The sequence below is a fragment of the Microtus ochrogaster genome, chromosome 10 (assembly GCF_000317375.1).
Source record: "Microtus ochrogaster isolate Prairie Vole_2 chromosome 10, MicOch1.0, whole genome shotgun sequence".
NCBI lineage: Eukaryota > Metazoa > Chordata > Mammalia > Rodentia > Cricetidae > Microtus > Microtus ochrogaster.
Window position 1 is genome coordinate 85516901 of NC_022016.1, and position 13285 is coordinate 85530185.

The 13285-nt window shown below is 52.1% G+C and overlaps 1 protein-coding gene across 3 annotated transcripts in view; it reads right to left on the reverse strand.

Moving 5' to 3' along the window:
* Positions 1-13256, reverse strand: part of Dhrs3 (dehydrogenase/reductase 3) — a 33264-nt gene extending 20008 nt beyond the window's left edge. Inside the window, exons 1-2 of one of the 3 annotated variants that reach the window (XM_005353748.3) lie at positions 13051-13256; positions 12244-12502 (exon numbers count right to left, since the gene is read on the reverse strand). In XM_005353748.3, coding sequence (XP_005353805.1) covers positions 12244-12438 — 195 coding nt within the window. In that variant the 5' untranslated portion in view covers positions 12439-12502; positions 13051-13256. Of the gene's footprint in view, positions 1-12243; positions 12503-12592; positions 12832-13050 lie in introns of those variants that run through there. The other 2 variants (XM_005353749.2, XM_026782255.1) reach the window with 2 other exon arrangements.
* Between the last annotated feature and the right edge of the window lie 29 nt (positions 13257-13285).

Below are 13285 nucleotides of genomic sequence, written 5' to 3' on the forward strand. Positions count from 1 at the left end.
AAAAAAAAAAAAAAAAAAAAAAAAAAAAAAAAAAAAAAAAAAAGAATTTAATCATGGCGACCCTAGAGAGGGAAACCAAGTGGAGGGCTGAGTGCAATTGCCTGGTCACCCGCAGGAAGCCAGCCTAGCTCTCACGGTGGACACCTATCAACACCACTCAGCACTGTCGCTCAGCCACAAGCCTTCCTTCCACCAGTCCAGGTAGCAGGAAACACAGATCTGCCGTTCATGCTCCAAGACGCAGGCTGGGGAGATGGCTCAGAGAATAAGAGCATATATACACATAAAATACCTTTTTAGATTTATTTTTTATTTTATGTGTATGAGTATTTGCCGACATACATGTGTGTGCGTAGCATGTGCGTGTCTGGTGCCAGAAGAATCTGGAAGAGGGCATCAGATCCCCTGGAACTGGCATTATAGACAGCTGTGAGCCATCATGTGGGTGCTAGGAACTGGATCTGGGTCCTCTGCAAGAGCAGCAAGCATCTTAACCACTGACTCTTTCATGTGCATTTCTTAAAGAAGTTATTCCTATCGTGTGTCTGTGTGTATCGTGTCTGTGGGGGACATGATTGCCGTAGCATTTATGAAGTCTGAGGACAGCTTTGTGGAACTAGTTCTCTCCTACCTTTACGTGGGTTCTGGGGACTGAACCAGGTCACCCGTCATCTTTATCTGTTGCGTATCTCGCTGGCTCTGAATCACTTCGGAGATGGGCACCAGGACCCTAGAAGCATTGCCTGTCAAGAGTGCAGCCAGGAAGTGGCTGGCTTGCCCTGGCCCTGGCAGGTGGCACAGCAGAGGTGAGAATTCAGCTGCAGTTTAGAAAGATGAACTTGTCCTATGGCCACTCCTCCTCCACTCCTCAGTGTGGTGTAATTCAGAGGTCACAAAACGTGCCGTGCCCAGTAACACACCAGGGCCGGTGGTTCCCAGGGAGACCTAGCTCGTTAAGCATTTTATTGACAAACTTCCAAAGGCAGGCCTTAAAGAGGCTGTGTGAAGGTTTTTTGCTAGGAGCCCATTTCATCTCTGAGAGGACACAGGACACAGGCCGTGGAGGTGACCTTCCAGTTGTCCGCTGGCAGGCTGTCAGAATGGGGACCTAGGCACGCAGGGCTGGGGAACGCAATAGCCGGAAGTAGCTGGGTCAGCGCATCCTGCAGGGAGCAGGATGGTGGGAACACACGTGTGGGGTATCAGGGAGGACAGGGCTTTTCTTGGGGACCAGCCCTACACAAGTAGCCTTCTGTGGAAGGCACCCCAATCCCTCCACTTTCGGAGAATGCCGGTAGGAAGATCAGACTCCTGTCACAGCCTCTAACCTGTTGTCATGCATTTCTGCAGGAAGCCTTCTATGGCTCCCTGGTGCTCTCCCAATCAAGTCCAAACTCCATGCGAAGCTACCGGATCAGTGGTTCAGCCTTTGTCTTTTTCTCTCTTTCTCCAACACTTGGCTAGCCCACCCTTGCCTATCTTTTCTTTACTAGACACGTCTCCTTCTGCCACAACATCTGCCTCATCCTTATATATGACCTGGACCCCGCTCAAGACTCAGGAAGTATTTTCTTAACAGTGGGATCAAACACGGTGGCCACCACCTGCCCATGAGAGCTCCCACCCCACTAGGTTGACGCCATCACACTAAGGTTGTCACATAGGCAGTAGAGGAAGACGCTTGGCCCTCTCCACACTTGGGCAATGCCCACCAACGTCCTCAGAGAGTCCCAGATGTCCTTCCCTCCCATCTACCCGTGAGGAGACTCTTCAGTGAGACCAGCCTGTTCTTTTCCACACTCAGAATGACACAGTTAACACTCTTCTCTAGTGAGTCTACAGCTACTGTCCTGCCGCCTGCTGGGACAGTGAAATCTTCTGGCCCCGGCCACTGTGTGTGTGGCTTCTGGAACAGGTACAGAGTGAGAGACAAGGAGGCCTGGTAGAGAGCCCAAACATTAGGCAGTTCTCCCAAAGTCTATGGGAGATTGAGGCAAGCATGGCCATTTCATAGATGAGAACACTGAGGCCTGCACAGGGAGAAGGGAGCGACTCGCAGGAAAGCAGCCCCCAAGGCCTCACCTCAGAACATGTCACTTTCCATGGGAAAGGGGTGAACAAGCCTGGGGGACCTGAATGTGTTGACTCTTCGGTTTTCAGACTGACTGTCCCGGATTATCTGAGCTAGCAGACAGTCACTGGGTTCCCTTAAATCAGGCGAGGAGGGCTTGAGAGACAGTGTCACGGCTAAGAGCTCGAACTGCTCTCGCCGAAGACCTGAGTTCCGTTCTTCGCACCTGCACGGTGGCTAACAACCCTGTAACCCCAGCTCCAGGGGACCCGGCACCCTCTTTGCCTCCATGCACTTCACCCACACTTCACCCACACGCACACACCCTTCCCTTCACATACACACAGTTAAAGTGAAAATGGAATTTTAAAAGCAGGCAAAGGAAGGGCAGGGGCGGAGAGGTGGCAGAGGGCCTGCCCAGCATGAATGACGTGTGGGATGTTGGGTTCTGGCCCCTGCTGAATGGATGGGGGAGACAGAAGAGCCTGATGTGGCTATATGTAGGGGTGAAAGACAGAGATACGGTCAAGGATTCTGGAATGGAGGAGGAGCCTGGGCAAGGGGTCATAACCAAGGACTGCAGCAGCCTAGGGGAGCTGGAAAGTAGAAGAAAGAACACAGCTCTTACACCTGCATTCAGACCAGTTGAGATCTAGGCTGGCTTCTGACCTCGGGAACCCTTTTTGAGTGTGCACTATTCTGTGCACTGAGTTTGTGAGCACCAGCAGCGTGGCCACAGAAGCTTGGATAGAGTGCACTGGTTATGGACACAGAATCAACAGCATAGCAACCCATGGCAACCTCTCAGCATCAGTTCAAAGGAAAGAAACGTTTCTGCCTTAGAGAGTATGACCTGTAGATCCAATCACCACAGCAGCTAGCACTTACTGATCCCTCACTGTGTACTCTGAACTTTACACAGGCTATCTACTTAATTCCATGCAAGCATCAGAGCGCTTTAGCAACTTGCCCAGGGCAACACGGTAAGTAAACAGAAGAGGCAACCTGCAAACTTTGCTGCTCCTGACTCCAGAGTTCAAAAATCTGAATTGCTTCATTACACTTGTTCCTTAAGAAACACACACACTTCCATGATGCAAGACAATACTTGTGTCAGCCAAGGAGGTGCAAACCCCAGGAGAGCACAGTCTCCAGCCCATGCGGAACCTGTGCCTTACCATCCCTCAGGTCCCTTCCCACTCCGTTGTGTGTTCATAGGGGAAGTAGCTGTAACAGGCCAGGGCAGACTACTAGGTCTTTGCTAGCTGAGACCGTGGGAGATAGCTGGGCCCCACGTGGGTGTGCCTGGCAGCATCACCTGCCCAGGTAAAGGTGAAGCTTCCCTCTGTAGCCACACTGGCCCCACCCCCACAGTGACCTGTAGTGTTCTTGTGACAAGCAATTGGTTATAGGCCTTGGGTGACAGGCAGCAGGAGCTGTAGACAGGGGTTGGGGAGCCTGCCTGGGCCAACTCAGAACTGCCTGCTCAAGGGCCTGAGGCTGCGGGAGGAAGAACAGATAGATCTCTTACACACCTGCAAAAATGCCCCCAGACATGTCTAGCAAAGGCTCCTCGGGGCTTTATATCTACAAAGTTTGCACAGGAGGTCCGCTCATGGCCACTGGGCCACTTTGGTGGCTGTTTACTTTGTCCCTTTGAACTACTAACTCTGGAGAGTTGGAGAGCTTTCCTCTCAACAGGGAGAAAGTCCCTTCTACCCTTTTTTGCACATGGATGTCAGCAAATGACCTGATACAGTCCTACTGGGTTAGGCGGGGAGGGCAGGCCTGGATCCTCTGGTGCTTCCTCCTGAGGAGGACTAAAGGGCCGGGTGAGGAGCCTCACGGCAGAGAAGTCGGCCTAAAGGTAGGGTGGCTTATGAAACAGCCATATGAGGAGACTGAGCTAGGCACTGCTACGTTCCCGGTCCCAGACCCCCAGTGCGGTCAGATTCCGCCTAGGGTGGCTGACACTGCTGTCGTCTGAGCATGGCAGACAGTCTTGGCTGTTAGAGACACACACTATGCACCTTCCCAGAGAGCTGTCAGCAGGGTCCCTTCCACGCAATGATTAACTGAGAGGCACTACTGGGGACAGACACTGGGGTCTTTTAGGAGCCGTGACTTTGTGTCTATGTGTGTGTCTAGGTTTGTGCATCTGCACAGCTGCTTGTGGAAGCCAGAGGTTAATGCTGGCTGTCTTCTTCAATCAATCTCCACTTCATTGTTTTTTGGAGACAGGGTTTCTCACTGGCCTGGAGCTCACCACGTAGTCTGGGTTGTCTGGCCAGCAAGCCCCGGGGATTGCGGGTCTTTGTAATTCAGTGTTGTCTCTCAGTGCTGGGATTACTGGTGGATGCTGCTGTATTCAGCTTCTTACACGGGTACAGGGACTAACTCAGGCCCTCACCCTTGTGTGGCAATGGCCTTTACCAATAAAGCCATCCTCCTGGCCCAGAGCTGGGTGACTTTAGGTGGCCTTTCTTAGAGTCTTGGTTTCCAGGAGAGGGTGACAATGGTAGCCACACTGGAAGGGCTTATGGTTTAACACTGTCAGTTTGACAGGATCTAGAATCAGCCAGCAGACAAGTATCTGGGTAGGCTGCAAGGGATTATCTAGGCTAACCGGGGCAGAAAGGCCCGCCCTAAGTGTGGGCTGGGTCTAGGATAATACAGAGGTCTGAATGAAAAGGGGAAGTTGAGTTGAGCCTTAGAATTCGCCCCTCTGCTTCCTGACGGCAGAAATGTCTGGGCTTCTCATATTCCTGCCACACTGTGGACTCCCTCAACTGGGAGCCAGGACAAACCCTTTCTCCCTCAAGCTGCTTTAGTCACAGCGGTGAGAAAAGTGAGTGACACAGGTGGCCTTGCCATGTGTGAAGCCACTAGAAAAGTCTTTGGCACGTAGTAGGTGCTTAGTAAACAGTGGTTTCAATAGCAAGGATAGGAGCATCCTGGGTCCATTCAGACAACAGTCACTTATGACATACCCCCAAGCACCAGTCACTGTGCCAGAGCCTGCCTGGGCCTCCTTCTTCCTGGGCAGTTTAGATGTACAGACTTGTCAAACAGCAGCTACGGTATAGTGAGTTGTCATGGTAACCCATGACTCTGGGCTCACCACCGTCCTGCCAGTGACTAATGGAGGGGAGAGGGGTTCAGGTCTCTCTAGCCCTCAGCCACGGCAGAGTCTGCACTGGACCAGTCCCTGCCCAGGAAGAAACTGGCTATTCACCAGCCACCAATCATGGCAACAGCGTGGTTTGTGGCGTGAATGAGCCAGGATCACGGTCAAAGACTAAGATTGGCCTATAGCTTCTATGGCCTGGGCAGAATTCTGTCTGTCCTGGAGGAGCCACAGGCCAAAGTTCAGAACCAGGCCCAGGCAGGTTGTGTCCCTTGTGGTTGGTGCCACCTGTGCTCCGGTATGAACAAAGTCCCCTCTCCCCTTCCTGGCTTCCACTGTCCCCACAGATGGGCACTCTTTTTTTTTGGGGGGGGGGAGCTTTCACAAGCAGTTAGAGGTTTATATGAGTTTCTGACTGACTCTTTATACTTTGATTTTTCAGATGAGGGACCCAATGCCCAGAGAGACACAGTCACTTGCTCAGGATCACACAGCACATTCCTTGGAGATCCCCCACTAAGAGTGCTATTATTGGGCACTGGTTCCCAGCAGCCCTGGTTGTAACACAGCACTGCTAGATGCTGGGACTAGTGAGCTACTACCAACACTCAGGAGACTTGGCAAGTGACCCTGCCTGCCCGTGGGTCAGGCCTTGGCTTTGGGGCTGGCATGGTCAACCATGCTCTCCTGGGCTGGGCGCCTGTTGTGTGATGTATTTTCCTCTGAGCATAACACGATTCCATTTTGGAGTGGAAAATACGTTGGCCCAGTAGCCATGGCAACTCAAGTAGACCAATACAGTGGTAGCCAGGTCTAGGGTAATAGTAAGGGAGCCACTGGCATTCCTCAGTGGGTGGAGTAGCAGAATGCTCACCTGGTCCGCCTTCCTGCCCCACCCCACCTTTACCCACAGCAGCAAGTGATCCTGGGAGATGCTAGTATATAGAAAGAAGCAAGGTAACTAAAGACACCATGATGTAGTTTTTGTGGGATCGCCCCGCCATTGCTTATCCAATAACAAAAGACCAGGTGTGGCAGGAATGGTTTTGGACCAAGGTCACGCCAAGGCTGTACAGCTCCTTCAGAAAAACCCCACTCTAGATGACAGCAAACAGCCACTGTTTCCCACAGTGATTTCTTCGAGGTCAAAGTACTTCTAGAAAACAGCCATTCCTCTGTTTACCCTAGATACAATGAAAAACAACTATTTCATTCCAATGTTTACCCTAGATACGGGGACTCTACTAGATTCCTACAACTGCCCATTTAGGATGAGGTGGGACTTTACTGCCTTCCCCTGGGCAGTCATCTACTTCCAGGAGTCTCCCCAAGACTGCCCTCCCTCCAGGGTAACCTCAACACCCTGCAGGCTCAAAGGTCGCAGGTCATTTCTCAGCAGAGACTGAGCTCCGTGGCCTCAGATGTGGCAGGAGGGAGTGAGGATTCATCCTGACACTAAAGAGAGACATTTGTGCTCTTCCTTTCTTTTTAAATTTTCATTTATTTATTTATTTATTTATTTATTTATTTATTTATTTATTTATCTATGGCCAGGACTTTTCATGTATATCCCCGGTCCTTTACTTAAAAGGTCAACCCCATATCAGTCCCCTAAAGATGGACTTGCTGGCACTTGTCTGTTTAACCGGAGTACTGAGAAATGACGGACAGACAGCCTTGGCTTTCTAGGGCTGCTAGGACCTAGTGGTGGTTCTTTACCAACAGGCCCTGTATCTTTGAGTCACTATGCCATTCCTTGGAGGAGGGGGGTGTTGATAGTTTCAAGAAGCCAAAGATGATCCCAAACCTGCTATGGGGTCTGGAGAGATGACTCAACAGTTCAGAGAGCACTTGGGGCTCTTGTAGAGACCTGGCGTTCTCTTCCCAGCACCCACATTGGGAAGTTCACAAACCCTTGTAATTTCAGGGGATCTGATCTTTTTCTGGCCTCCATGGGTACCTTCAGACAGGTGGCATGCTTACATATACTCAGGCATATATACATACTCATAAAACAAATAATTAAATCTTAAAAAAAAAAAAACAGCAAAACAAGATAATAAAGAACTCCGCTAGGAAGCAGAGGCTGGCCTTGAGCTCCTGATCTCCGTCTGCCTTAGCTCTCAAGACTTGGAATAATAAGCTTGGGTTGCCAAGCCTGGCTTTAAAATTAACCCCGATGGCTGCCAGCCTGACCCTTTGGCAAGCATCCCACCCATTGTATTTAAATGCACCCCGACAAGGTTCTTTGAATAAGTGGGTTTATTCACATCCTGCCTGCATCCTGTTGACTCCTGCTCACCAGACTCCCCCTCCAGAACCCTCTGTAGACCAGGCCCCAAGATTTAACAGTTCTTGCCTGACCTCGCTGTGACCCCGAGGGAGACAGTTGGGTGGGGCTGAGATTAGCCAGCCCAGAAGGAGAAACTCTGGTTGTGAAACTAGGAACCAGGGGTTCAAAGCTGGCTTCTAGTAAAAGGCTCTGATCCCAACTGCACCTTTATTTTGTGCACAAGCTACAGGTCCCCCGAGGGCCAGCAAGGCCACTCAAAGGAATGATATGAAAACGCCCTGTGGTCATGAATGTTACGATGTTATAGATGTTGCCACAGCCACATATAATAGTGTTACAGTCCTGTGTGCGATGACTATTGTGTACAGTGACGATCATGCTTACAACCACGATCACATGTAAAACTTCAGTCATTCGTGTCGCCAATCACACAATTGATCATAGCCAGGCTGGCAGATCCCAGTCCCATCAGAAGCCAGGAGCCAAAGCGGATGTCCGGCATGTATTTCCAGAGACTCATGGTATATTAAAATTAAAGTTGAGAATGGAGGGTGGGAATACACCTGGTTATACTTCCCTACAGTACCCTGAGAAACGAGGACAATGGCAAGCCATAACTGCCCAAGGTCCTGGTGAGGGCATGCTGGGCGGGGGGGCTTTCTTCTCCTGCGTTAGCTGTCAGCACCCCTCCCCCCATTTTGAGATTTTTGTTTACGTGTGTGGATGTTTTGTCTATATGTGTATGTACCACAAGTAGCAGTGTCCTCAGAGGCCAGAAGAGGGCATCAGATCCCAGAAACTGGAATTACAGACTGCTGTGAGCTGTCATGTAGCTGCTGGGAATTGAACCCAGGTTCTCTGGGAGAGGAATAGATCAGTGTTCTTAATTGCTGTGTTCTTAATTGCTGTGACATCTCCCTAGTCTGGAAATCCCCAGTTGTAAGGGAGAACCATTAACTGCACGACTCTGCTGGTGACAACATGGCTTTAGGGATGACTTCTGGGGATTGTGAGGACCAGACCCCTCCCCTAGGTAGAAGGGCACCTTCTCTTAAGTACAGCAGTGCTTGCTTTCTCAGAGTGGACGGTCAGCAGCAGCAAGCTGGGGGCTCATGAAGGAGTTTGGAAGTGGGTACGCAGTGTCCTACCTTCCCAACCTTTCTTCACTCAGAGAGATCTGATGACCAGCAAGAGAGGCTGAGGCAGTCGGCGGGCGACAAGCTCCACGAGTCACTTGCCATTAAACTACCTGGTGTGTGGTTAAGTCACGACAAACGCCACTGAAGACGCCACCACCACTAATGCGTGCCCTTGCTGTAACATCTTGCTGTGATGTCAAGTCTTCTGGGATCTTTACTGTATCTCTACCTAGCCTCCAGCCCTGCCTCCAGCCCAGAGCTGCCGGATGCTGTAAGCAAGCTTTGAACTGGCCTCTAGCCAAGGGAATGGTGAGCTTGGGCCAGTTTAGCCACTGGGAGTGGGAAGGGATGGCACACAAAGAAAGGGGATACGGGAACAGAATGGGACTTACAAATGGACCCGAGGGCCAGGCCCTGGCTGGCTGCTTCACGGCACATGCCCTGTAAATCATGGATACTGAAGCAAATGCAACCCCAAGCTACTTCTTACAGTGCCTTTCTGAAATGGGACATTGGGTCCTCAGTGGGGATGCTGGACCCAGGGCCCCTGCTTCTGTAAGTCTTCAGTCATGGTCTGGATGCTTGCCTCTAACTGGACCAAAGGCTATGGGGTGCCCAAATACCTCCACACAGTCCCCTCATAAATCTTCTCCTGCTTCCATCAAGAGGCCACGTTAAAACCGTGACAAACTTGCAGACTTGGGGACAAGCCCGAGTTTTCACTACTTTGTGGGGAGCAATTACAGAGACACAGAAAATTTAAAAAGGTTTGCTCAGAAGATGACCCAACAAGGGGCTTCCCCCCCACCCCAAATCCCTAAGGGTCGCTGTTTCTGTCTCTCCTCAACTTGGTGTCTTGTAGGTAGGGAGAGCTGTTTCCTGATGAAGAGCTTCTGAATTTTTGACATCTGTATTCTTTTAAGACAAACTCTGAGGGGCTGGAGGGATGCTCAGTGGTTTAGAGCATTTGGTGTTCTTGCAGAGTACCAGAGTTCAGTTCTGAGCACCCACATCAAGCTGTAATTCCATCGCTAGGGGATCAGACATCCCCTGGCTTCCACACACACCTGCATGTGCGCGTGTGGGTGTGTGCGTGTGCACATGCGTACGGGCACACACACACATAAACAAAGTAAATCTTTTTTTAAAAGAAAACCCTTTATTTGGGTCAGCTTGGTAGGCTCCCCACGGTCCACAAATATCGCAAATCCTACTTAACTCAAGGTCATTATGGGAAACTGGGTTGTCCCGCCCCCTCCTGGACAGGCTTGCTGTCTGCAGAAGCCGCCTGCCTTTCTTTCCCACTGGGGGAATCTCTCCTAGAGATATTCAGGCAGGGAGTGCTCCCAGTGTCAGCCTCTCCCTTAACCAACGCTGCTGGTGGTGACTACCTCACTGCACACCACTGGCCTTCTCTACCTCCCTCCCATACTCCCGGGCCACCCCCAGTTCACACCTGTCCCCCACCAAATCAACTGCAAACTCCCAACCCCCCACAGCACACAGCTCTTTGCTGCCAAGCCCACTGGCTCCGGGGATTGTCCCCAGGTCCATGCGCTGACCCCAGATGTACGAAGACAAGAGGGGCTGGAGGGCACATTCCCACGGGGATAGCTGGAGACAGGCTTACTGAGTGCAGTGGCTCCTCTAACTTCAGAGAGTTACGGTTCCAGAGAGCCCTGGGGGGAGGGGGTTATCCTGCCAGCCAAGTGAATAGCACCAGCAGGCAGTTTCCCAGCTCCCCCCCCCCCCCGGATTTTGTTTTGGGTGACCCTGTCACCAATTAAAGGCCTATTTCTCATCAGCCTGGGTAAACTTGTTCTTCCCAAGCATGTAGGTGGGGTTGTGCCTTCCAGGGTATGAACCTGCTGGATCTACTCTGCATGGTTACCCCCCCTACACGCGCGCGCGCGCGCGCACGCACACACACACACACACACACACACACACACACACACACACACACACCCCAGGGCCTTCTCCTGCCTTCACTTCAGGATTGTTTACAGTCGGTCAAGTTTTTCCAGATTGACAAAGCTTTCCTCGGTAAGCCTACTGCAGCCAAGCACAGAGAGAGTGAAAGGGACGGCAGGGCAGGGCCAGCTGGAATAGTCAGATGAGACAGGGACACAGACAGCCAACTAGTGTCAAGCATAAGCAACTGTCACCAAGTAACCCTTCTGCCCTCCTGGTCCCCCTCCACCAAGGGCTTTGGAAGCCTTCCACAGGGACACCCCCACCACTCCCCAAGAGAAACTGCTGAGAACAACTTTTACTTCCCCTTAATTCAGAGAGTCCAAGGGTTAAAAACCACCCCCTTCTAAAGGCAAGGTTAAGCAGCTGTCCAAACCACCCAAGGAGATTCAGGAGCCCTGGACAGCTGGATGACCCCCGCCCCAGCTGTGCTAGGACAACCCAGCCAGGGAAGAGTTAATGGGCAATCAGCTTGGGCTGATAGTTCAGACTCCAAAGTTCAGTCCGAGCCACCGAAGGAATTGTAAATCTCGGCAGTATTTAACAAAACAAAAGCAACCTGGAATTACAAGAAGGTTTGGCTTTCCACAGAGCATATTTACTCTAATCCCCAAGGTATGCAGCTCCACGTCAGATCAGCTGGCTTGCCTAGTCCTGCTGCCCCCTCCTTAGCAACAGTTTAAATTTCAAACTAATTCCCTAGTTTGTTCTTCGTCTTTGCTGGCCAGCCGGCTGGAGACAGCCCGGGTCTGCAGTTCTCAAATCCCTCTCCATTGCTCTTGCCACTGGATGGGTCAGCCTGGTCTGCAGTTGCAAGTTGGGTGACAGCTGGCTCTCCCTCCAATACTCTCCTGCACGTCCCCGGAGCAAGGGGAGCTGCAGTCACCCACATAGCGAGAGGCAGTGGACAGTGGAGGAATAGTGGCACCTCCTAATCCAGTGGGGAAGGAAGGATCCCCTCTGCTGTGGAGGGCGAGAGGATCAAGGTTGAAGGGTCCTTATCAGCGGCTGGTTACCCTCGCACGCCTCTGTCCGGCTTTGAAACACTTGGGCCTCCCAGTCTTTCTGCCAGGCTATACCATCCAAGTCAACTCCCTCCTTTTCAAACCCGAACGTGTACTCCTCTCACGGCCCTGCAGAGCTGTAGCCGCCCAGGTTTGGACTAGGCAGCGAGCTGCCAAGCAAAATATCAGGCACAACCTAGCAGTCAGGATTTCCAGCTCTACCCAGGGGCGCGCACACCCTGCGCTCAACGGGGTGCGGGCAGAAGGGGGGAATTGTAGGGGGCACAACACCTTAGAGATGAAGTCACGAGGAGGAATGGGTGGGTGTCCTAAGTCTGGGGGTGGGTGGGGGCACATAGTCGGTCAGATATCAATCTCAGGGAATCCGATCAGTTTAGGACTTGCCAAAAAAAGACTGGTGCCGGGGAAATTTACAAAGGTTGAAACCGGCTAGTTTAGCAGATCCAGGTGATGCAAGGGGTGGGTGGCCAGAGACTCTCAGCTTGTTGGCGCTGGTTGCCGCAGCCGCAGCAGGTGGGAGCACCCCCCCTCCCCAAGCGCTCGCGCCAGAGTCCCCTCACCCTCGGCGCCCACTTCCAGGTGTCGCAGTGCCACCCCGCCCCCACGCCGCGTACCTTTCTGGCGCCACGCTCTGCGAACTCCCGAGCGAGGTGGCGCCCGATGCCTCTCCCACCGCCGGTGATGAGGACTGACTCCCGGGACAGGTCCCGAAGCTTGGGGGGCAACACCAGTCCCACAGCTGCTTTGGTCACCAGATAGATCATTTGCAGAGGGAACACTACCAGCGCGCCCAGCCATTTCCACACCATCCTCCGCTCGGCGGAGCCGGGCACAGGGGGAGGAGGTAGGAGGCGGTGGACGAAACTCCCCGGACTAAGCAAAACAGGAATTAAAAAAAGGAAGAAAGAAAACACCCCAAATAACAATAAATAAGCTGAATAAGGCAAAAGAGAGGCGTCCCACCTGGCCACTCTTGAACTGATCTCTTTCCAGATGCAGAGCACTGGGCGAGGAAAAGGGGTGGGGGGAATAAACTCTGTCCGGCGGAGGGGGGGGAGCGTCTCACAAGATTGGGACAGTGAGGGGTGGAGGGAAAGCCGGGGGTGGGAAGTTCTAACAAGAAGTTTCTTGCCCCAACAGCCGTTTCGGCTGGGCAATTCACAGGTAATGTTTACAAACCGACAGAGGAGTTTAGGCGGGGGGGGGGGGGGAAAAAACCAAAAAAAAAAAAAAAGCACCAACCACAAGAGCGCACCCTGCCACAGTCCGCGGTTTCAAAGTGCAAGATTAAAAAAACAAGCAAACAAAAAGCTGTTTCTCAATTGTAGCGCCCTCCCCAACTTTCCTTCTGGAAAAGGAAAAATCAAAACAAAACAAAAACAAACAAACAAAAAAACACCACACACACACACACACAAAACCTGGGGAGTGACTGCAGCTCCCAATTTCAGTCCGCCAAAGTCTCCCGACTCATTGCTATTCTCGGGCTCAGGAAATTGCTTAAACGCGATCTGATTGCCAGCACCGTGCAGGAGAAGTGGGGGGTCCGGGTGTCAGTTTCTTCCCGTGCACGGCTCGCCCTCGCGCGCGCCCGCTCTCTCCCGCTCCCGCCTCCTTCTCTTGCAGCCCGGGCTGGGAGTTGCCGCTCGGTCTGGC